At 39.9% G+C, this 21,154-nt stretch overlaps 5 protein-coding genes and 1 long non-coding RNA gene across 6 annotated transcripts; 4 read left to right on the forward strand and 2 right to left on the reverse strand.

The window, feature by feature from the left end:
* The first annotated feature begins 410 nt into the window (after nucleotides 1-410).
* Nucleotides 411-3,099, forward strand: Kr-h2 (transmembrane protein 33-containing Krueppel homolog 2). Its single transcript, XM_078193753.1, has 6 exons — nucleotides 411-608; nucleotides 1,033-1,206; nucleotides 1,288-1,469; nucleotides 1,555-1,622; nucleotides 1,738-1,871; nucleotides 1,948-3,099. The coding sequence occupies exons 2-6, from the start codon at nucleotides 1,034-1,036 to the stop codon at nucleotides 2,159-2,161; spliced, it is 771 nt and encodes a 256-aa protein (XP_078049879.1). The 5' UTR covers nucleotides 411-608; nucleotide 1,033; the 3' UTR covers nucleotides 2,162-3,099.
* On the reverse strand, nucleotides 3,084-4,547 carry Rps3 (ribosomal protein S3). Its single transcript, XM_078193754.1, has 4 exons — nucleotides 4,426-4,547; nucleotides 3,633-3,955; nucleotides 3,387-3,574; nucleotides 3,084-3,307 (listed from the first exon to the last, which is right to left on the reverse strand). Exons 1-4 carry the CDS (start codon nucleotides 4,456-4,458, stop codon nucleotides 3,117-3,119), a joined length of 735 nt encoding a protein of 244 aa, XP_078049880.1. The 5' UTR covers nucleotides 4,459-4,547; the 3' UTR covers nucleotides 3,084-3,116.
* A 706-nt stretch (nucleotides 4,548-5,253) lies between these two features.
* LOC144476621 (cathepsin O) lies at nucleotides 5,254-8,524 on the forward strand. The gene is made up of 7 exons (XM_078193751.1): nucleotides 5,254-5,459; nucleotides 6,109-6,247; nucleotides 6,617-6,852; nucleotides 6,945-7,093; nucleotides 7,162-7,212; nucleotides 7,801-8,069; nucleotides 8,238-8,524. The coding sequence occupies exons 1-7, from the start codon at nucleotides 5,274-5,276 to the stop codon at nucleotides 8,273-8,275; spliced, it is 1,068 nt and encodes a 355-aa protein (XP_078049877.1). The 5' UTR covers nucleotides 5,254-5,273; the 3' UTR covers nucleotides 8,276-8,524.
* Vermilion (Tryptophan 2,3-dioxygenase vermilion) lies at nucleotides 8,521-13,824 on the reverse strand. Its single transcript, XM_078193750.1, has 7 exons — nucleotides 13,439-13,824; nucleotides 12,646-12,806; nucleotides 11,791-11,996; nucleotides 9,449-9,808; nucleotides 9,110-9,359; nucleotides 8,938-9,031; nucleotides 8,521-8,798 (listed from the first exon to the last, which is right to left on the reverse strand). Exons 1-7 carry the CDS (start codon nucleotides 13,465-13,467, stop codon nucleotides 8,627-8,629), a joined length of 1,272 nt encoding a protein of 423 aa, XP_078049876.1. The 5' UTR covers nucleotides 13,468-13,824; the 3' UTR covers nucleotides 8,521-8,626.
* A 1,136-nt stretch (nucleotides 13,825-14,960) lies between these two features.
* LOC144476155 (uncharacterized) lies at nucleotides 14,961-16,348 on the forward strand. The gene is made up of 5 exons (XR_013494979.1): nucleotides 14,961-15,042; nucleotides 15,232-15,348; nucleotides 15,454-15,554; nucleotides 15,623-15,690; nucleotides 15,829-16,348. It is a non-coding gene; the product is annotated as an uncharacterized LOC144476155 (long non-coding RNA).
* Nucleotides 16,349-16,900: 552 nt separating this feature from the next.
* LOC144476536 (glutathione S-transferase 1-like) lies at nucleotides 16,901-21,152 on the forward strand (the record flags this gene model as incomplete). Its single annotated transcript, XM_078193616.1, has 6 exons — nucleotides 16,901-16,925; nucleotides 18,292-18,451; nucleotides 18,534-18,592; nucleotides 18,667-18,805; nucleotides 20,831-20,998; nucleotides 21,087-21,152. Coding segments are annotated over exons 2-6 (576 nt in total), but the record flags the coding sequence as incomplete, so codon positions are not given.
* Nucleotides 21,153-21,154: the final 2 nt, after the last annotated feature.

Genomic DNA, 21,154 nt, shown 5'->3' on the forward strand with positions numbered 1-21,154 from the left:
ATTAAAATTTAAATTAATTATAGGAATACAATCGATTATGATAAATGTATAATGGATATCGTTTGTAAAGAAAGTTTTTCATATCATTAACTAGACGATCTGAATTATTGTATATCACCCTAATTATTTTAATAATAAATAAATAAATAATCAGTAACCATATTTGTCCAAATTTGTCCAGTATGGTTAAGTATACAAAATATGGTAATATTATTAATAAGTAGTTTATTTCGTATCGTACTTAATATTTTTTACAAGTGACTCTACATTTTAGAATTTTTATTATTAAATTCCGACATCTGAAATGAATTCACCGAGAACCAGCGAGAAAATGCTAATCCCGGTTGCCCTCTCGCGGTGAGATTGTCGAGTTGCTTTCACGGCAAAGAATCATTCGCACCATCTACCAGGGAAATTAGAAATCTTAAAAACGAAACTCAGGATAATTATTAAGGTACCTGGGGAAGTATATGTACCGTATACGTGGTCAGTAAATGTGCATAGATGCTGTAGACGATTCGATTCGACACAATTAACGTTCGTCCGCGTTTTTATAGAAATTTACATTTTTATTAAACGAACGAGGATTCACTTCGTCATTGAGCAAAGTAAGTACACATCAATTCATTTCTCTTCACCTAACTTCACCAACGAATATCATTCTTAATGAAATTTCAAAACGCGTTGTGTAAATATTGTAGTTCGTTATATCGAAGTATTATTTACATTCGTCCCGGTGCTGTTTCTACGTGTTCGTCGTAATAGCACATCCTTTCGTGGTCACTGCGGATTAGTTGTTTGCCACATTATTTTATGTTATATTAATAAATGATGCCAAACTTAGCTACTTTCACTTTAGAAAGCAGGACATGATTTACGTTTTAACGCGTTCGTAACAGTTTGGAACCGATTTTTGAGTTAGTTTGATAAGCTTGCGTCGAACGCGTCTCAAACAAATGCATCTAGAATAAGCATGAGAATACCAATCACTTTGTAGCATATCAATATACGACTGTCTTTTTTTTTGTGTAGGATGGCAGATACTGATACTTCAGACTCAACTACTAATATACCACAAATGGATGCTCAAAAAGGTTGGAACGTTTTGATGCAACGTGTTATCGACAATAAAATTAATGCAGGATTATGGGTTACAAGACTTTTCACAATAGTGTTTACAATTGGTTACATTATTCCAATATTCGGGTACGTTACTTTGCAATATTTCTTCTACCAATGAAAAAATCTGTGTATTGAAGTCTAATACCGATTTTTATACCGTTTCAGCAATCCATACAATATTTATTACAAAGCTCTCATGAGCAACGCAGCCACAAGTGCATTGCGTCTTCACCAAAGAGTGCCACGTGTTCAATTAAATAGACAGTTTTTGGAACAATTATTTTTAGAAGATTCCTTCCATTATTTATTTTATTCTTTAATATTCCTCTACGCAGCTCCATTTGTATGTATCCTTTTTATTATGAAATAGTTGTCGACGAGAAGCCGGATATCAATTGTTAAAAATTATTGTTCCTCAACATAACTAAACAGTGGTGTTAGCACCTATATTTTTGTTTGCTGTAACCCACTTTGCTAGTTACTCTCTTATACTCCTCGATGTAAGTAAGAAAAGTTTCATGGTCTATTGACAAAATTATATAACAGTAGCACTGCTACATCACATGCACAGTCATTACAATGACAACCAATACTTATTTTCTGTTCTTAATTAAGTGTTTAGGACAAAATAGCTGGTGGGGAGCCCGTTTATGCATACTTCTAATCGAGTATCAATCTACGAAAATTTTACGTCTTTGTGCGTTATCTGAGATAATTAATTGTCCATTCACGGTGGTCCTCGTAGTTATGTATGTATTGTCACCGCTACTTAAAATTGTTTTATTATTGTAAGAATTACACATAATACAATTTTTTTTTTTTCAGAGGTCGAGCTAGCTTATTAACACCATTTATTTACTATCAGTTCTTGAAACTGCGTCTCGCATCGCGAAGAAATCCGTTCACCCGCAACGTATTCTACGAGCTTAGAAATCGGCTAAGTTTATACGCTGCAAAACAAACCGTACCACAGATTATTCGACGGATGATAGCGGGTCTATTGTCGTTGACACAGCACATGGTTCCAGTTCGTGAATAATTTTCAACTTCTAAGACGTAAATTCTTAATGATTTCCTAGGGTTCTAGGGTCCATGTAATAACAAATCGAGGACAAGAAGAGTGCAAATATCAAAAAGCAACAGGGAGCCTATGATTTATTGTTTGAGAATTATATGAAACTAATCAAGCTATATGACCTTTTGAAATCTGATCCGTTGATTGATAACAACAATTTTCATACGAATTATATGTCAAAATTTTTAATATTTTATAATGTGTACTATTGATAATGAATTAAGATTTACCACCTAATTCGTAATTATTGTAAATAATAGTATAACAATCCTGTTATAGCACGTATCATTAGATTTCATTCAAATATTTTGCATGCATAGAATTTTATTGATTGTAACATTCCGGCACACCTATTGGAATGGTGTTTATGTTAAGAAGGTTATATTCACATTATATACACGAGGGAAAATATGGAAATATTGAGTAATGTATATTGTGTCTCACATCACATATATTTTTGGTACTTCTTGGAAACATGTTGCACTTCACTTTCTTCAAGAATTATTCAACGCGTGTTAAAATTGCATACAATAGCAAATAAGTCGGTTTCTTCATTATTTAATGTAGATATGGGTTATTCTATGGACTTCACAATAAAACAGTACTTAGTTATAACCACATTTAGCTTGTTCTGGAAAATTAATTAAAATACTCTTTCTTTGTTCTCAAATTGTATTCTAAGATAATTCAATCATAATTCTCTATATAAAGTTACACGATCTATTTGAATTTTAATAAATAAATCAAACAACGAAGGTAAATCCATTTTCCTATATTGTGATTAAAAATCGTGTTTCATTGTTATGTTTTTTTATGATTTTATCATTGTAATGTTACAGTTACTTGTATCAGGTTCATAAAAAAAGGGAAGAAATAAAGTTAACACTTCTTTTAAAAATTTATTTTCATTGTGTATAAATTACACTGTAATCACAGGTGGTATCGGCTGTGTTATATCTTTCGATGGTTTCACATCAGAAGATGGTTGGGTTGGGAAAATTTCATCCTTCGGTTCCACAATGGAAACAGAATCTGGGAGAGGTTTCTTGGGTCCTGTCTTGCCTTGTGGATCATACGGAAGCATAATCTTTACTTTGATACCAAGCACACCTGCAACAAAAAGATACGAATTTAAATGTTAACGTCTTCATTGATTACTATTTGCTTGTACGAGCCAACGGTAAAGTACCTTGTCTAAGAAGTACATGGCGAGTCGCGGTATTAACATATTCATTTGTGGGTTCACCGGAGTGGATCATAAGTCCGTCAACAAACTTCATTGACTTTGCTCTCTGTCCACGCAATTTGCCACTGACGACAACTTCGCAACCCTTTGCTCCAGATTCCATGATGAAACGAAGAACTCCATAACAAGCTCTAAAAAGATATATATATATTATAATAATGTTACACTATTTTGGCTATTTAAATTTACCTTCGTACAGCAAGACCTCCGATCAATTTGTAACGCAGAGATTCCGCCTGAGCAATGGCACAGAGACCGCGCGTTGCTACTTTTTCAGCATACAACTCAATGTTCTGTGTTTCTTTAAAGTTAAACCTCTTTTGGACCACAGAGGTCAATTCACGAATCCTGCGTCCTTTTTCTCCAAGAACGCTCTGTGTGTGGGTCGCCAGCAAAATGATTTCTGTGCGATGAGGAGTAACGCGTACTTCCACTCCAGAGTATCCATCTTCCGCGAGTTCACGAGTTAAAAACTCGTTTAATTCGGCTTTGAAGACTCCGTCTCCGACAAACTAAAAAAAGAATAATACACATTAAGCATAAATAATGTTTCTTCGCATTGCGCTTACACATTTTACACAAATAAATTTAATTCATTTTAAACATAAAACTCATAGGTTAGAAGTGTCGAGTTTAATGTTCCATTAATGTATAGGTTAACCTCAAAATATATTTGTTGACACGCATGTACATGAAACAAGCGCAAAGCTTTAGTAGACGAATAATTAACAAATCTTGTTTCAATTAATAACAAATGAATATTAACTTCGATGAACACGAAAGAAACTTATTATTAATGAAGGAGCATATGAACGTAAATATCGACGGCAAGAAAACAGCTAAAAGCATCCATGTCATCCACAACTTTCACGTGTGATATTCTCTCATTTTTCTGTAAAATATTCACTTTCTCGGTTTCATCGGTACAGCGGACATCATATATTTCGAGTCGTTTGACGATAAACTGTTAAAATTCACCAACCTTCCTCTTCTTTGAGATAGAACGATTGTCCATGTTTGACGCTGGCGTTGTAAAAGGAATCGAAAATCCAAAAGGCTCGACTGGAAGCGGAAATGCATAGACAAACTTGCTCAAGCCGCCGCGTTTGAGTCAAAACAATGCTGTAATAAACTATGTTATGGAAAAGTGCGTTGTTCTATCTTTTTTTATTATCAGTTTCATTAATAATAAATTTATTACGTATTTTCGGGAGAAAAATATTATTAATTAAAATAGCTTTACACCAATACACTATTTTGACCAGACGTCCAAATGTAGAGGTTAGGAAACACGCAGGATTTCAAAATGATCTGGGACGATATATTTTTATTAACCGAATTATTTTCCATCCATTCGTGCGAATTGTGCAAACGATAATACCATTGCGGATACGATTGATTACAACGCATAAAATTATATAATTTATCGGATCAAGTAAATCTTTCTGTCAGCGAAAGAAAACCTTAACGACTAATAAATTATTTCTTTGCCCAATTTATGAGCAAAATTACAACGAAATTTAAATTATTAGCGTACACGAATGATTGTAGATCGATAACTTAGATAATACGAGTTAAGTATATTTATATTTTTCTGTTTTCATAATATGCGGGCGAGTCTACCGGCATCGTAAATCTAATTAGATTTTCTTCTTACGGCCCTGGCGATATCGAGACACACACGCGCGTCGAGATTCGTGATACGTCTCTACGCGTAAGTATGCTTCGTGCACATACACGTTCGGTAATGCAACGAGAATTTACTTGTATATGGGTTGGTAGCTTTGTCATCAGGTTTACCGCGTTACAGAATGATGCTTCGCCTTCGATATGGAGTGGAGGACTGTGTTCTTGACGGTGTTGATAGTGAGCCTGTGTTTATTTGTAATTCCGATCCGAGTTGGCCCGTATACCAGCACGGAAGATGTTAAGCTTTTCGAGGACTATGTTACCCGTTATAATAAATCCTATAAAAACGAGCCCGAGGAATACGATAAAAGATTCAAGAGGTTTCAGGTAAGCAATCGCGGTTCAAGAGAGAATTCGATAAGATGTTGTAAGTAGAATGTACATACTTGACACGATACGGCTTCGGCAGTGTATTCATTTCGGTCTATCGTGCTGCAATTTTGAAAATTTCCCGCGCTTGTATCTTTACGATCTTCTTTTCTTTGTTCTTTTCGAAATCGCGGCAATCTTGATTTTCGAAACCACCTTTTCGACGATGTTTCATATTATTTGAAATAGCATTAGGTATATAACATAGAACAGTATTGTTCTGCCGATGATATATTCTACTATACTAAAATCGTACTGCTGTTATTTTATTACATTTCTGCCAACGAAATAGAATATGTGTGTAGCATTGTAACATTATCCCTTGCACCGCTATACCACGAGATTCTGTTATAGCATTTCACTGCACTGTAGGCTGGTATGTGGTAGTAAGCCCCATTGTAATAAGTTTAAAGTACAAGTATTTCATGTATTATTAAGTATAATTATCATGTTACTATGAATGTATTATTATTATCGTGATTTTTAACGGTAAATAATAATAGTGATTATTAAGTATGTATATCCTAGAAACCAGAGACGCTGAATTAGCATTTTATATAATCGTTAACGTAACGTCTGTTCAAACAGCTGCGTCTTTTATTTGCAGATATCGTTGCGGCACATAGAAACAATGAACGGCCATAGATCTTCACGGGAGAGTGCTTATTTTGGGCTTACCAAATATTCGGACATGTCCGAGAACGAATTTCTGACCCAAACTCTTGTTCCGGATCTTCCTCTAAGGGGTGAGACACCCTCGAAGCAAACTACTCGATATCCCATTACAATACCTATTCCACACTTTATTAAATATTTTAAACATTTAACCCTTTACGTAGGCAACCCGGCATGCAGTCATATATGTGACATGTTTCTTTTAACAATTTGTTAATTTTTTCTAAAGATATTGCAAAACTTCATCGAACATTTTCTGGACACTATTTCGTCGATTTATAATTTGAAAGTAAACATTTATTATTATTATTATTATTATTATTATTATTATTATTAGCATAGCCGTCTTCAGGAGCAAAAATTGCGGTCCTGAGCGTGGCTGCTAACGGGTGTAAATAAATTAACGAACATCTATGACGAATGAATGTATTTTGCGGTAGGAAAAAGACACTTGATGGCGCCCTACCACCAATCCCACCACCAGCGGCAGTCTGGCAACCGAGTGAGAAGATCCGCCGGTGTGCCGCCGAAATTCGACTGGAGAGAGAAAGGCGTGATTACGCCTGTGCAAAGTCAAGGGACTTGCGGGGCCTGTTGGGCCTTCAGCACCGTCGAAGTGGCGGAATCAATGTTTGCGATTAAAAATGGCACTTTGTACTCGTTGAGTGTCCAAGAAGTACGTCCACTTCTTCTCCAGAGTTATCGGTTCCATGAAATGTTTTCGAATACATGAATCGTTTAAAGGCTATTTATTTACACTTTTAACAGATGATCGATTGCGCAAAGAACAGCAATTTTGGATGCGAGGGAGGGGACATCTGCAGCTTGCTTTCGTGGTTGGTGTTGACAAAAGCGGCGATACTTCCAGCAAGCTTGTACCCGCTTACGCGAACGACGGGCACGTGCAAGCTGGACAAGTAAGTGTATTCGTATAAATTCTATCGAAGCATTGCACGAACAACAGTTGATACAGTTATAATTTTAGGACGTTGACGAAGGGACCCAGCGTTCGAGTAAAAGACTTCACGTGCGACAAGTAAGGCTCTGTAACTCTAGATCACGGGATCAGCGCACGCGTATCGATTTCATTGCTTTCAGAAAAAAAGAGCAGACACCTGCAAGAAAAATGACGTTCAGAAATCAATAACCTGAATCGGAGAAACGGCTAAGCAGTTTAATTAATCTGTAAAGTGGCGACGAGCACCATGTCATTGAGTTATTTGCGAGCGATTAAGTGTTAAAGGTTTTCTTACGTAAGTCGATCGGTTAGCATTGCTCACAACAATTTAAGGTCATGGTGACGTCGTCGATTGTATAAGCCATGCTAGTGTGCTCTTAGTAGTAGACTGCGAATCTTTGCGTAAAATAAAAATTTTCTTCGACCATTATTGTCAAATATTACCACGAATATATATGAAATCTGTAATCTACTTATTACTAGCTCACTGGCAGGAATAGACGAACTGAACACGAATTTCAATTGCGATGTTTGTCTAAGAGCTTCGATTGTCGCGACGACAGACTCTTTATCGAGTTTAATGAATTCGAACGCGGCAGTCCTCTACAAGCGACAATCACTCGCAGCGTTTGGCATTAAGAGGATTAAAGGTTTAACGGGCGTTAGTTTCGTAGATGCGGAGGATGATCTGTTGGCAACGATCGCCACGCATGGACCAGTCGCGGCTGCGGTCAACGCTTTATCTTGGCAGAACTACTTGGAGGGAGTGATGCAGGATCATTGTGATGGCTCTTTCGCTAGTCTGAACCACGCTGTTCAGATAGTCGGCTACGACAAGACGGCGGCCATACCGCATTACATCGTTAAGAATTCGTGGGGTACCGGCTTCGGCGATAAAGGCTACATGTACATTGCGATAGGCAGTAATTTATGCGGTACGATTAATTTTGCTGTGCAAAATATGTTAAGGCGGGTCTCACCGCGTTTCTCGTATATATTAGACATGTTACATATGAGGTCAGCAAGTATCAACAAGAATATTTTTATTGTTGCCATTCGATTGCTAGGTTAGAAATTGACAGAAATTAATTGTGTGTCAACAGGTATAGCAAACCAAGTCTCGTCGCTGAATATACTCTAAACTGCTGAACGAGACGGAATGAAGAGTGTAACACGATTGGTTTAAAATAAAGCACTTATATTGGTCCGTAAATGTATACATATAACCTAAGAAAGTATTTTAATCAAGGCAATAATTTTTACGACGCTGCTGTTATATAAGTATAAATACTAACAAGTATTCTGTCGCGAGGCGTTTCACACAACTGCTCTAATTTTTACAAACTTCTTAACGTACGCCAAGCGTATAATAAAGGATTTTATTTATCGACGCTATGCTTTAGTTCCTATGCGTTTTTCTCTCACGTATATCTAAACTGTTTCCCGAGAAACGTATCATGCTTATCGTCATGGTCGTGGCGCGATCATTCGTTTACGTGTCCTCGAGCGTGCATTCGGAGTTATTTTGATTGTCATCCGGGTTCCATCCGTTGCAGGCGATCGACAGTTTCGTCTTCATTTGCTTCGTCAACGGTGGGATCATCTGTCTCGGTATCAAGAACGTGGACAGGTTGAATAGATCCAAGAAGACCTTGTATCTGTCACTGAAATGTAACAGTTGTCTATAAAGTAACGTAGTCGTAAAAGCGCTGGTTTCTAAGAATATTAATACTTTTAAGATTCGCCTGATAACAATTAAGAGAATTAATGAGAGTTCAGGTGCCAGACACCTGCGGATAGTACCTCAACGTGGACTTCAAGTAATGGTAGCCAGAGGATCCTCCAGTTCCGAGCTGCTGCGACCCGATCATCCTTTGCACCATGAGAACATGGTTATCTGGTATAGACAAATCACAAATGTACTTTCACTAATCTTGAATGGTAAACGACACGCGGACTGATTGTGCTTTCTTACACCTCCATTTCGTGATAAGGGAATCGATGTCCATCAGCGCGGTCAGGATCTGATGGGGTTGGCTGAATCTGGGCTCGTCGCGGTACAATGTGATCATTACGGCCCCCTGAAGGGCTCCGTAGACGAATTTCCGTTCGCCGCGCGACACGAGAGCATTGTGAAGGGACTCGTTAAAGATCGTCTCGAAGGCCGCTTGCCGGGAACGCACGGTGGACAAATAATAATTCTTGAGCTGTTCCGTCGTCTGTTTCTGAAAGAGAGTTCGACGATAAATCTCTCGATCCATGGTCCGCGGAGGTTCTTCGTAAAAGTTTGAGCGCGCGGTAGCAAGCCAATTACTCGAGCAAATTGTTCCTGTTCGGCGAGCAGCGTCTCCACGGATCTCTTGTACTTTCCCCAGAAGTCGAAGTCGTGGCTCTCGAGGCCCGGCGTCCTCGCCAGCCATCCTTGAACCAGACAGCTAAGACTCGGCTCCTCCTCGGACCGTTTGATCGCCTCGATGGCTTTCGGATCTCTGCCGAACGCTCTGGTGTAACTTTGATTGTACTTCACCCTGTGCTCCTGCTTCACGCCCAGCTTGTTCTCCAGCAGCCGAAACTGCAGCGATTGGAAGCCCGAGGCTGGACATAAGTAGTCCCTGAACGCCATGAAGTCCAGCGGCGTCATGGTCTCCAGGATCGTCACTTGCTCTACCAGAAGCTGAAACGGATCAATCGCTGAAGTCGCTTTCACGACGACTGTCTCAATTTCTAGACCACGCTCTACATAGAACGTGACGATGCTTTAAATTCGTAGAAGTCATTCTTTCTCACAAATGAATCGAGTTGACGGAAAGATTGGAACACGGTCTCTGTTACGCTAAAAGCTTGTCCGTTTTCCTTCTTCGCGGATTGGAATTTTCTAAAATAGAAAAAGGTTGCTGCGATCTTAACAAGCGCGTTAACCAGCTTCCTTCTCGGTTCGACGGCTATCTCTCTAAAAATCTGTACTTCGTTTCCAGAGCAGGGAACAGTGTGATTTATACGATTGTACAATTACGTAGATAACGTTTCAGGGTATCAACCGTTCAATTTCACTCGTAACCCGTGCTTCGAAATAACGAATTGCCCTCAGCTGGTTTGTACAGAGCGACTCGTAATCGATCTTGTCCGCGGCTAAGAAGACCCCGTGTCTGCAATCGTATGGTTTCTACCCTTGCGTTTCAGTTACGAAGGGTCAAAACGACCCTTGACGAATCCAGCAATACTCGTTACGCGGAACAAGAGATCCCCGGGGATGAGAAAGAACATCTCTGGTGGATCAGCCTGCAACAAGTAAACCGCGGCTGTTTTTATTCATCCGATCGGAGGAGGAGGACCTTGAATGATCATGGGAAATCGTCGGCGAATCGATCATCTCGCGACGAACAAGCTTGACTGTTCGCGCTTGCTTAACCCTGCCTACGGATGACTTTTTCCATCTGGCGCGAGACGAGAAAATGCGACCACCACACCTGCATTCTGTGGTAGAGAAAGAGCGTCAACGAGAGCCTGTGTTACCTAACGCATCTATGCGTGTCAGGGCAGGGGTGTCGCATATCATCTAGCGGTGTTGACTTACCCAAGTCCCACTGTTATTCCTGTAGTTCCCACAATCTTACCGATTCCGTCGTCGCGAATGGGGTCGGCGACGCGGGGCGGGAAGGCGTGGAAAACGCAGCCGACGAAAAAAAGTGTCGCGCGCTCGACGGAACCTTGACCCGTTTGCCAACTATCAGCTCGCAGAATTATCGGGTATCGAAATCGTCGACGGCCGTGACAGATGTACAGGATGTTGGAAAAATCCGGCCGCGGCCTTAGACAACGGATTACGCAGTTTCTAGAGCTTGGCAATGTTGCCGAAAGCTACGCTCTTCGACGGGGAACACGCGACCGTCGCCGTTCGACAACAGAAGCAACGATATTAATTTCTAGCCCAAACTCTAAAACTACAATATTACATTATTTCTTTTTCAGATCGAGAATTTTCTGTTCCCGTAGGTGATCAACTGTGCCATCACTTTCTATTCGTACGGTTCAAGGTATCTATTACAGATAAAATAATTCATTGCAAAGATGATTCGCGGAAAATTGACCTATTTATTTGTTGCAGAGAACGTACTGGGGACGAGTGAAAAACTGTAGAACGTTGTCGGCGAAGGGTTAAAGCATCGTTTCTGAACACCCTGTACCGAAGACGGCCAGAGACGGGCGCGGTGAACCCCTCGAGAGGAGACCCATCAAAGAAATTCGATTAGAGTCACCGCGAGCGGATCAGCACCCTTGTCATAAATCACAATGCTCTAATTGGCTTGCGATTAAGGGTCGTTCACGTTCCTTCCATCACTGTCATTGTCAACGTATGGTTACTGGCCTCATTCCGCGCGTATCGAATTATCCTGCGATGCGTTCTCGCCTCGCGGGGAATACTCTATTTGCTCTCATTCTCTTCGTCCATCCTTCGTATTTCTATCTATCCATGTATCTATACATCTACCTATCTATCTATCTATATATCTATCTATATTTATACTTATTTATATATCTATTTATCTATTTATCTATCCACCCATCTATTTATCTCAATATCCTCTCATTCCTTTGCAGCGAACCCTTCCATCAGCAGCTACGAGAACACGATCATCTCGCGGCGATCTCGCTTACTTTTAGAATAAGGACGATGCGGTTTAATCTCTTCAAGATCTCCAGGGTCCTTGACTCGTTCAGGACCTGGGAAATCCGAATCTTCTGCGTGGAACGGTTGTTCGAGGTCCCATTCAGAGCCGGATCGTAGCCGCTCGGCTCCGAGTTGAAGAGCGTCCTGACTGTGTCCAGCTCATAGATGATCTGCTTGAACCAGAGTTCGTACGCTACCACGCGCGAACAACAAAACGTATTCGATGAGCATTGGTATTCTAAAGGACCGTGGCAACCGGTTGCCACGGTGATCCGCCTTCGAGTCGTTCGGTCGAAGATTAATTTCTGATAATTTGTGCCGTTCGAATTAATAAATTCAGAATTATCATTAAAGGCAACAAGCTTTTAAAAAACGATTCGAAGTTATCTGAATCGGCAGTCCGAGTCACGGGTACTCCGCAACGATTGCGAAATTATGTTGAATACTAAGTGAAATTTTATCAACCATTAGCTCAATCGTTGTGTAATGTTACGCTTTCGTTGTTTCTTTTATTTCTGCTTGTTTAGATTTATTTTAGATACGATCTAATGAAAAATTATCGGCTGAAGCGACTTATACAAGCGTTCGTTGTGAAATAGTTCGACATTTGAGAGAACGGAATTACGTTGTTCGCAGAAAATAATATGAACTGCTTGCTTGCAGTGTTTGGCAATAAGAATGAAGTATTGCGATTACAGATTAATTTATTAAACGATAAAAAGCATAGTGAAAATACGAGTAAAAATATTTTTCTCTGTTTTAGGCCATAAAAATTGACCTTAGCGTACGGTTTAGTAAAAATATCTGAGCAAAGGGTTGGAAGAGACGCGTAAACATATTACCCTGATGCGTGATGATGAAGAGATGCTCGTCGTGAACTTCCTTGTTGTATTCGGCGCTCAGCAATCTCTGGGCAGTCAAGATTTTATCCAAACGGAGATATTCGCCGTAAAGCATGCCCGGCCCTTCCGTCAACTGGCCGTTCTCTTGATCGCGGTCCTCTCTAAAATACGATCACTTTCAAATAATGTCTGGCAAACCGGCGACCACGTCGTTTATAATCGAAATCCGTTGATTAACGTTCTGATCAACATCGATATTACCAATTTAGAACAGCTCGCCATCCCCGAAATTCAAATATTATATATATATATATATTATATGTATATACGTTCTAATAATTCTCGCTGTTAATTATAAATCTATTCACTGTCAGGAGCTGCTGACAATTAATGTTCAATAGGAGCTTAACAATTTATTCATACGGGTAAAGAGCAATTTCCGGAACGGCGCTCGTTATTAACTCGACTGTTTAGCCGTTTCGTTTAATTCATCGTTTGATCTGCCGGCTCTCGGAAACCGGGGGAACTTTTAACCCCTAAATACACTGTTGGGGTTGCGCTTAATAGCACCGGTGGCCGGCTCGCATTAATCAATGTCTGTTGACTCAACTGTACGGAGATTCGGTGGCAATTCTCCTCTGTCTCGTTATGTTTCTAATAATGTTAAAATCGCGCCGGCGCCAATAATTAACGCGACGCTGATAAGTCGATCGTAAAAAGGTAAATACCGTCGAACAGAGAAACGCGCCGATTCGCAAATTGTCGCGCGAGCGCCTTAATCTTGATTACTTACGTGATTGCGTCCGACAACGGGCAAGCCATTTTTGGTTGTTGGAATCTCGTCGAACGAAAAAAAGAAAAGAATCGAAACGATAAGAAGTTCGTCGGACAACTTTCGAGTTCTCTAATTGCGAAAAAGTTTCTAGTCGCACTGTTTTCACCGATCTTCACGGGATCTCTCGCGACCGCTTTTCGGGCGCCTAGCGAAATGTTCGCGAACTTCTCGATCGTAGGACGGTCGTCCTTTAAGTTGACATGTCGTCGGGTTTCAGCGAGCTAGCTCGGTCGGGCGGGAGGCGACAAGCAACGCATGTTGTCGGCGAGGTGGTTAAGCCGTAACTAAAAACTGAATGGCCATCGCGCTCGTCAAACTATCCCCCTTATATTTCAAAGAGCGCGGGCACGTGAATGAACGATCGAAGATCACCGTTTCTATAAAACGGTTCCTATCGACACGAGTCATTCGACGACGACGATGACGACGACGACAGCCTCTCTGTATCTACGATAAACAATTTGTTCGGCTATCGCTGATTTTCTACGCTCGCGGTTGATGCAACCGGGCGTGATCCGACGAAATGAAAACATTCGATGTTTCCGCGACGATAGCACTCTCGTTTCGACATTTTCATTCGTAATCTCTCGAAATGTTTATTTCAATTGTTCGACGATTATTTGTTAATTAAATTATTCCAATTTGGCGAAGAACACGTCGAAGCGATGCAAATTTTATTTCGCGATTGGTATGAATTCTATTATTGTTAGTTAGAATTCTATTACTATTAATTAGTATTCTATTATTATTATTAGTTAGTATTTTATTATTATTACTGGTCGAATTTATAAAGCTGTAAAAAGTCTGCGAAAAATAACAGTAAATATCCAATGACGAGTTAACTCGTCACTGCCTGATAGATCATGTTACAAGAATTCATACATTTGTAATCGAATTTTAACCAACAATATATCGGATCCTAAACGATGAATTTTAATTTTATATTTCTAGACAGAGATTTGCGCAAAGTTAATAGCATATTGCACTAAATACCAATAAATATATTTAATTTTATATAATATATTAAAAAGACTAAAATTTATAATAATGTATAAATTGTACAATGTTATTTTATTATTAAGTTAGACGAGCAGCTTGGCCCGACAAAGATTCGATGTAATTCAATTGTTCTATTTTCACTTGCAAAACAGCGAACCATGAAACCCATCGAAAATAGGGGTTTGTTGTCTCGGTAAAAATTGATATTCCGCTGGCCGCGCATGAGGTTGAAATTGCAAACAACAGTGTAAACAGTTGCTTTTCTCTGCGGAGAAATTCAAATCGATACAAATAAACTGCATCGTCGCAGGACCGAAAGGAAAATCAAATCAAATAGACAGGGCTTTGAATTCAATTTAAATATCGTTCGATTCGCAGTTCACGACGCGTTCGCAAGATGGCGTTTCGGGCGCACTTTCGAATGATCATTTCATTATATACAGAACAGATGTCGCGACATGTAGCTCGTTCCGTCGTTAGATGATCATCTAAAGATACATGAGGCAGACCTTGGCGAGAAATAATTTGTTTACTAAATTCTTCTTACGTGTCTTGCAGAACAAGTACTGTTTTTATATTCACTGGAAAATGCGAAGCACTTTTTTATATTCGTCGTTTATTCTCTGAACAATTCTTGCCTGTAACAATAAATCTCGTTACGCATGTTATACAACGAGCAGTAATTAGCTGGAAATTCAGCTAACTTCACAGGAGTTTATACATTATTATTAGTAAAATTCTTTCTGTTTCAGATACGTCGATTCTGCTGATGAAAACCCGTTTCTAGGTGCGAAGGTTTATTTCAACAGTTCGTCACAAATAAAACTATGGATTTGTCATCCAGTGCTGTATCGAACATGGCGCAACAGGTGCGCTAATCGGTCAAGAATCTTTCTCGTTTTACATTTTATCTTTCATCTTTTATGTTATCTTATCATCGTAACAGCGATCACACTCTCCTGTTTTCTTCGCAGGTTGTATTGTCAATGATCCTAACGATGCAAAGTTCGTCTACTTTCTATATTATTGGAAGTGAAAACATTTATTTTTAGATCAACGCTACTTATGTTTACAGGTACAATTATTTTATAAGTATATCATTATTGGTAAACCAGATCTTTATGTCTCTGTAATATGTTGTAGATGCTTATCAAGTTATTTGCAATAAGCAAGTTGTTTGTTTCTTTGCATTTAAGCAAAGATTTATATGGGTGAGAAAAAAACAGTGAGGACACTAGATAAATTTGAAAATATTATCATACTATTTTTATTCGATTATTAACTCTGTTATATTGCTATTTAAACAATAATGTAGTAACTGTGCAGATACAAGAATATTTACATTGCAGCGCGAACACTGTGAAAATGCCTGGCAACGAACTATAAGATGATTGAAAATACAAAAATACGAAAATACGAAAATACAAAAATTCAAAAATACATTTGATCGAAATCGGAGAATATTGAATGAAGGAATTCCTACAAATTATTTAACAAAGGTGCGTCCTTTGAAAAAAAAACTCATTATGCCATAATGGATCAGCATTGACCCAATTCGGATGGTCCACGAGAACTTTCACGAGCTGGAACCATCCACGGAGCCGAACGATGAAATACGGCACTGATCCTCACGGACTATATGGGTATATCTCGCGTTAAAGTATCGGCTCCCTGTCGCTGCCTGCTACAGGAACGAGGTCTTACATTCGAAGCTGTCGGTGTTATCGGTCGGAAAGCCGTGGACTGCACAGACCAATCGGCTCTTTTATATATCGTTTATTTTTGGAGGCTGATTAGAGGGGCAGCCTATACAAATTTGTTCGGTGCCATCGCGGCTTCCTAGAACGTCGTTTGAATCCAACTTGTCAGGTACGCATGGACACGGTCGCTCGAAAAATTCTGTCGCTCTGTTGTTTTTGTTTAACGAACAAACTGCTTCAGAGATTGTTACTTACGTTTCTCTAATTTTATTCGACGAATAGAGAAAGAATTTACTCGCGACGGCGAATATGTAAGGAGGTAAATTCGAGAAAAAACCGAGCGACAGAATATTTCGATATTTAATTTCTCCGTACAATTATAGTTTAAAATATTTTCAATTTATTCGACGAAAGCCAGCATAACCGGCGACCAAGTCTGACGTGTCATTCTTAATTACGAACGATATGAGATAGTTCCGGTCATTGAGCATGCTCTCCTGTTATTTATACGGACGATATGGTTGTGTAATATCTCCCAGATAAGATTCCGTTGTTTTTCTCAACAAAATCTTGAAATTATCATTCTCGTTAAGTTTTTCGGCTCGTTGCTTTCGAAAAAGCTGTTTCATCTTTTTCGTAGAGTTTCGCGCGTGTTCGATCGTCTTACGACAATAGAATCGCCGGAAGAACTTGGGGCCAGAAATCCCATCGTTTATTGTTCGAGGAATAGCGGGTTCGCGGGCTGGGTAGGTAGCGAGTGTGAAACGTAAGATGATAGGAAGTGACGGAAAACTGGAATGAAACCGAAACTGATCTACCTATACCTATTTAATGGCAGTAGCGCGGAGCTGAACGTAGACAGATAGGGAACGACTACTATTACGTCTGCGGTTAACCAATTTTTCCTTGATAGACGTTAGAATGTTCGCGTTGCACTTCCATAGAAAGACTCGTAAGGAGAGTGTATGCTCATGTCGACCGGCCATTCAGTGTACCCGCAATGCTAAAAATATTCTGCTCCGTTACGTTAGCCAATCACTTGTTGCAATCTGTTCGAAACGTGTACGACCGGTTGTTATAATATAAAATTAAATTGCCGCGAAACGACCGTTTTACTGTTTGATTTTATTACTAACATTTAAACATTTACTCGCTGTATCGCCATAGCATCACAACAAATTATTATAATAACGATATTGTCCATTTTAGGGCGTAAGACGTTCAGACCTAAAATGGACGTAAAGTGGACGTCTTTAAGACATCCAGCGCTTATTGGTTAAAGACCTTGTCATAGAAGACGATTGAAACAATTTCTTAATCAAAGTATTCGTTGCAGTGAAAATTGTTGAAAGTCTAAATAAATTCAGTCTTATCGTTCCATTATATTTTTATCAAATAACATTACGACAATTTTAAGATACAGCCGCGTTATTTTGAACTTTATTCAAATTGTTAAAAAGGCGATCGATGCTTTCAGCCGATTTATATTTTCTACTATTATTTAATAGATATCTTGGATCACTTGAATTTCGCATAAAAATGAAATAAAATAAGTAGTAAATCCTATAAAAAAAAAATAAATATGAGATCCAATCTTGTTGATACAAAACGATAAAAATTAGTCGCGTTGTTAGATACCCAGCTGATATTCTTATTTAGCTATGAGAATCACCTACTGTCTAATGCGTCATTTGTCTATCCGTCACCGGTCCAAAATCCAAGAGGAACATAAATTAGTCACCCCGTAGCAAAGGACTCGGTCATCTCCCCCTCCACTTTTTCGGTTTACGATAAGATATATAAAGGGCCCGAAAATACCCCAGGAGTTCTCAGAACGGATCGTGAATTTTACGAGTGTACCACGTCGAATCTTCAAGAAGTTTTCTATAAGCGTTTAAGCATCGGTCTATTATTATTTACATAAATATATTAGGTAATATAGAATATTAGGTAATAATATTTGTTATGTCTAAAGTGCACTAATAATGTAGATTGTTCGAAATACTGTAGATCGTTCAAAAATACTTTGGATTTAGAGTTGAAACGACGCGGAGTGCAAGTGTTTAACGACCTATAGATTACAGATTATCATCGAAACGCTTATGTCCGTAGAAACAAGCAGACCAAGATGCCGACAGTGACACTGTACTCAATGGACGTAAGCCCGGCGGTCCGTTCTGTTATGTTAACGGCGAAGCTGATTGATCTTCCCCTGAAAATCCAGGACGTGAACCTCATGAACAAGGAACAATTGTCTGACGAATACAGAAAGGTACAAGTATCGTTCGGAGAAATGCCACAGATCCTACGGAGGAAGTATAATTGTCTAATACTTTTTCCTTTATTCCGTACAGGTGAATCCTGTTGGCACGATTCCAGGAATTGACGACAATGGGTTCACCCTCGGCGACAGGTAATCGATAATACATCACGCGAGCGTTCCCCCGGTTTCACCGTTTAACAATGCTGTTTATTAAAACTCCGTAGCCAAGCCATCAATTGTTACCTGGTGACCAAGTACGCGAAGAACGATGCTCTCTATCCCAAGGATCCGCAAAAACGGGCTAAAGTCGATCAATACCTGCACATGAACTCTGCGCTTTTTATTCCCGCGAAGTTGAGTTTCGTAAGTAGGAACAACTACAGCGTCTTTCAAAAGTCATTAGCAACAATTGGGAAACGATTGGATCCTGAGATCGTTTGAAGCAACTTTTTCCTTAGCGAAAATTCGATCCGCGGCTTTGATTACGAGTTATTAAAAAAGAATATCGACCAATGAGAGGTGGAATTAATTCGCATTACGCGACAGTACCAACAAGCAGTCTGCGCATTAAATTTTTCCTAAGGAAAGAGTTATCTCAAATGATCTAAGGAACGCCTCACTTTTGTTCGACAGTCGTTATAGTTAATATTCTAGAATAATGGAAATAAGTGCGATAAGTCACCACAATGATTATTTTATCTCTAGATAAAAATATGGTATAGTTTTTCGGAGTATTTGCATATACATTGGGTAATTATATTGCGCGGTACAACTACAGACTTTATCTGACTCTGACTGGGAACAGACGTTTATGCGGACGTACAGCGGATGTTTATGCACGGTCGAATACGCAATATGTATATCAAGTACGTTTAAATGTTTGTACGCGAAAAATACGCATATTGTGGAGGATGATGGGCAAGACGTTAAGTACATATTACATATGTACAATGTTAAGTAAAATATCTTTGATATTTTCGTTCGTATAAACAAATGTGTCGGTACGACTTCATCTACTTCAAAGTTGAGAATATTTATTTATTTGTTTATTAATGCTGTAAAGCAGATAGTTAATTTAGTATTATATTAATATTTTCTGTCAAGCCACATCTTTTTTATATCAGCAAAAATAACGAAGTTACGCGAACGCGCGGGACAAACTGGACACCCTGTACATCTGCCAACGATACTATCGGGTTACGATACAGGCGCAGATTAATAGACTAAATTAATTTAACGAAATAGATGATCCGGGCAAGCATGATACACGCATATACACGGCGAATAGCATTAGCGATATATCACAGCAATAATATATCGCGTACGTATTTAAATATAAATATTCAAAGCACATAGAACATATTATTGCAATGATATATCGCGTACGTATTCGAACACGAATCCAGAAAACATATGCGATATTTGAGAGTAATTAAAAATGATAATACTGCGAGGGGTTAATTCGCCGCGAAAGCCGCTAGGATTCGGCAACGTGTGTACGCGTTCCCCGGTGGAAGACGGGTGTTCCGCAGAGAAAACTCGACGCGGACCGGCGGCCGATTAAGCCGCGCGAAAGCAGGTTAATGCGATTCGCTTTTCCGCGCTTCCATACATATAGACGCGCCGGGGCATTATGTGATAGAGGCCAGGAAGTTACCGGCGCGTCCTATCTGCCTTTTACGGCGTCCAATAAAGTCGGCTAACTGCGCATTTTTGCGCGGCGATGGGCCAAACTATACCGGCGACTCTCGTTTCAGGAGTCGCGCGCGCGTCCGGACGCGGCAGCCGGCTCGAACTAATTTTACGGGCGAGAGGGAGAGGGTGGGAAGGGGGGAGGGAGGCTGAAGGGCGACACAGGGCGTCGTGAAATTTCTCAACGATCCTACGGCTCGGTGTTTTCTTATATTTTCGAGGGGGGGTGCGCGGGGGGTGACAGAGATCGATGCGTTTCGTACCTGGCTTCGTCCCCGCTGCTGTGTCTCCTGGACAGGAAGCGGCGGGGATTTTTATTCGCGATTAAACGACGGGGCCCCGTAAAACTTTTACGGCCGCCAATCGTTCCGACGATGTGTCCCCCGTTCCTTGTGTCGCCACTTTTTGACGCACTTTCGTCGCGCTTTTGTTGCGCTTTAGTTACAGCACTCGTCCGCGCGACCTTAATCAAACGCTTCTGTTCTGACGCCCTTCCATGGCTCACGGGGCCGGTTACTGTGGCATGGCCGAGATCACTGTACTCTCTGTTAATTATCCATATCAACATTTAATCAATATTTAAAGATAATTGTTAATAATTTTTGGTTAATTATTTTCGATTATCGTAGACATTTATTCTTCGCCTTGATCCGTTCATAAATACATATTCTAATCGATTTATTTGTTCATTGGCAGAAACCCGTGCTCTTCGATTCGGCGACTTCGATACCCGAGGACAAGATGGACGCGTTAAAGGACAGCTACAACAGACTGGACTACGCGCTGAAGGGCAAGAAGTGGCTCGCCGGCGATTCCTACACTCTCGCGGACATCAGTTGCGCCACCACCACGGGGGCCGCGCTGGTGAGAATTTACTTGTCACAGTGATCCGACTGAAATCAAAGATACCCTTTAAGACTGTACACGATTTCTAATTGTCTTTCGTTCGTAGGCTGTCCTAAACCTCGACGACTTCCCGAACGTGAAAGCCTGGTACGAGAGGGCCCAGAAGGAGATCCC

The sequence above is a fragment of the Augochlora pura genome, chromosome 10 (assembly GCF_028453695.1).
Source record: "Augochlora pura isolate Apur16 chromosome 10, APUR_v2.2.1, whole genome shotgun sequence".
Taxonomy (NCBI): Eukaryota; Metazoa; Arthropoda; class Insecta; order Hymenoptera; family Halictidae; genus Augochlora; species Augochlora pura.

Coding starts and splice junctions, on each gene's coding strand:
- Vermilion (XM_078193750.1), bottom strand. CDS start 13,467: ATGGCTTGCCCGTTGTCGGACGCAATCAC. Junction 12,807..13,438: donor CCGTTGTCGGACGCAATCAC/GTAAGTAATCAA, acceptor ATCGTATTTTAG/AGAGGACCGCGATCAAGAGA. Junction 8,799..8,937: donor TACTTGAAGTCCACGTTGAG/GTACTATCCGCA, acceptor GTTACATTTCAG/TGACAGATACAAGGTCTTCT.
- Rps3 (XM_078193754.1), bottom strand. CDS start 4,458: ATGGACAATCGTTCTATCTCAAAGAAGAGGAAG. Junction 3,956..4,425: donor CTATCTCAAAGAAGAGGAAG/GTTGGTGAATTT, acceptor TTCTTTTTTTAG/TTTGTCGGAGACGGAGTCTT. Junction 3,308..3,386: donor CCATGTACTTCTTAGACAAG/GTACTTTACCGT, acceptor TTTTTGTTGCAG/GTGTGCTTGGTATCAAAGTA.
- Kr-h2 (XM_078193753.1), top strand. CDS start 1,034: ATGGCAGATACTGATACTTCAGACTCAACTACTAATATACCACAAATG. Junction 1,207..1,287: donor TACATTATTCCAATATTCGG/GTACGTTACTTT, acceptor ATACCGTTTCAG/CAATCCATACAATATTTATT. Junction 1,872..1,947: donor ACGGTGGTCCTCGTAGTTAT/GTATGTATTGTC, acceptor TTTTTTTTTCAG/AGGTCGAGCTAGCTTATTAA.
- LOC144476621 (XM_078193751.1), top strand. CDS start 5,274: ATGGAGTGGAGGACTGTGTTCTTGACGGTGTTGATAGTGAGCCTGTGT. Junction 6,853..6,944: donor ACTCGTTGAGTGTCCAAGAA/GTACGTCCACTT, acceptor CACTTTTAACAG/ATGATCGATTGCGCAAAGAA. Junction 7,094..7,161: donor GGCACGTGCAAGCTGGACAA/GTAAGTGTATTC, acceptor TTATAATTTTAG/GACGTTGACGAAGGGACCCA.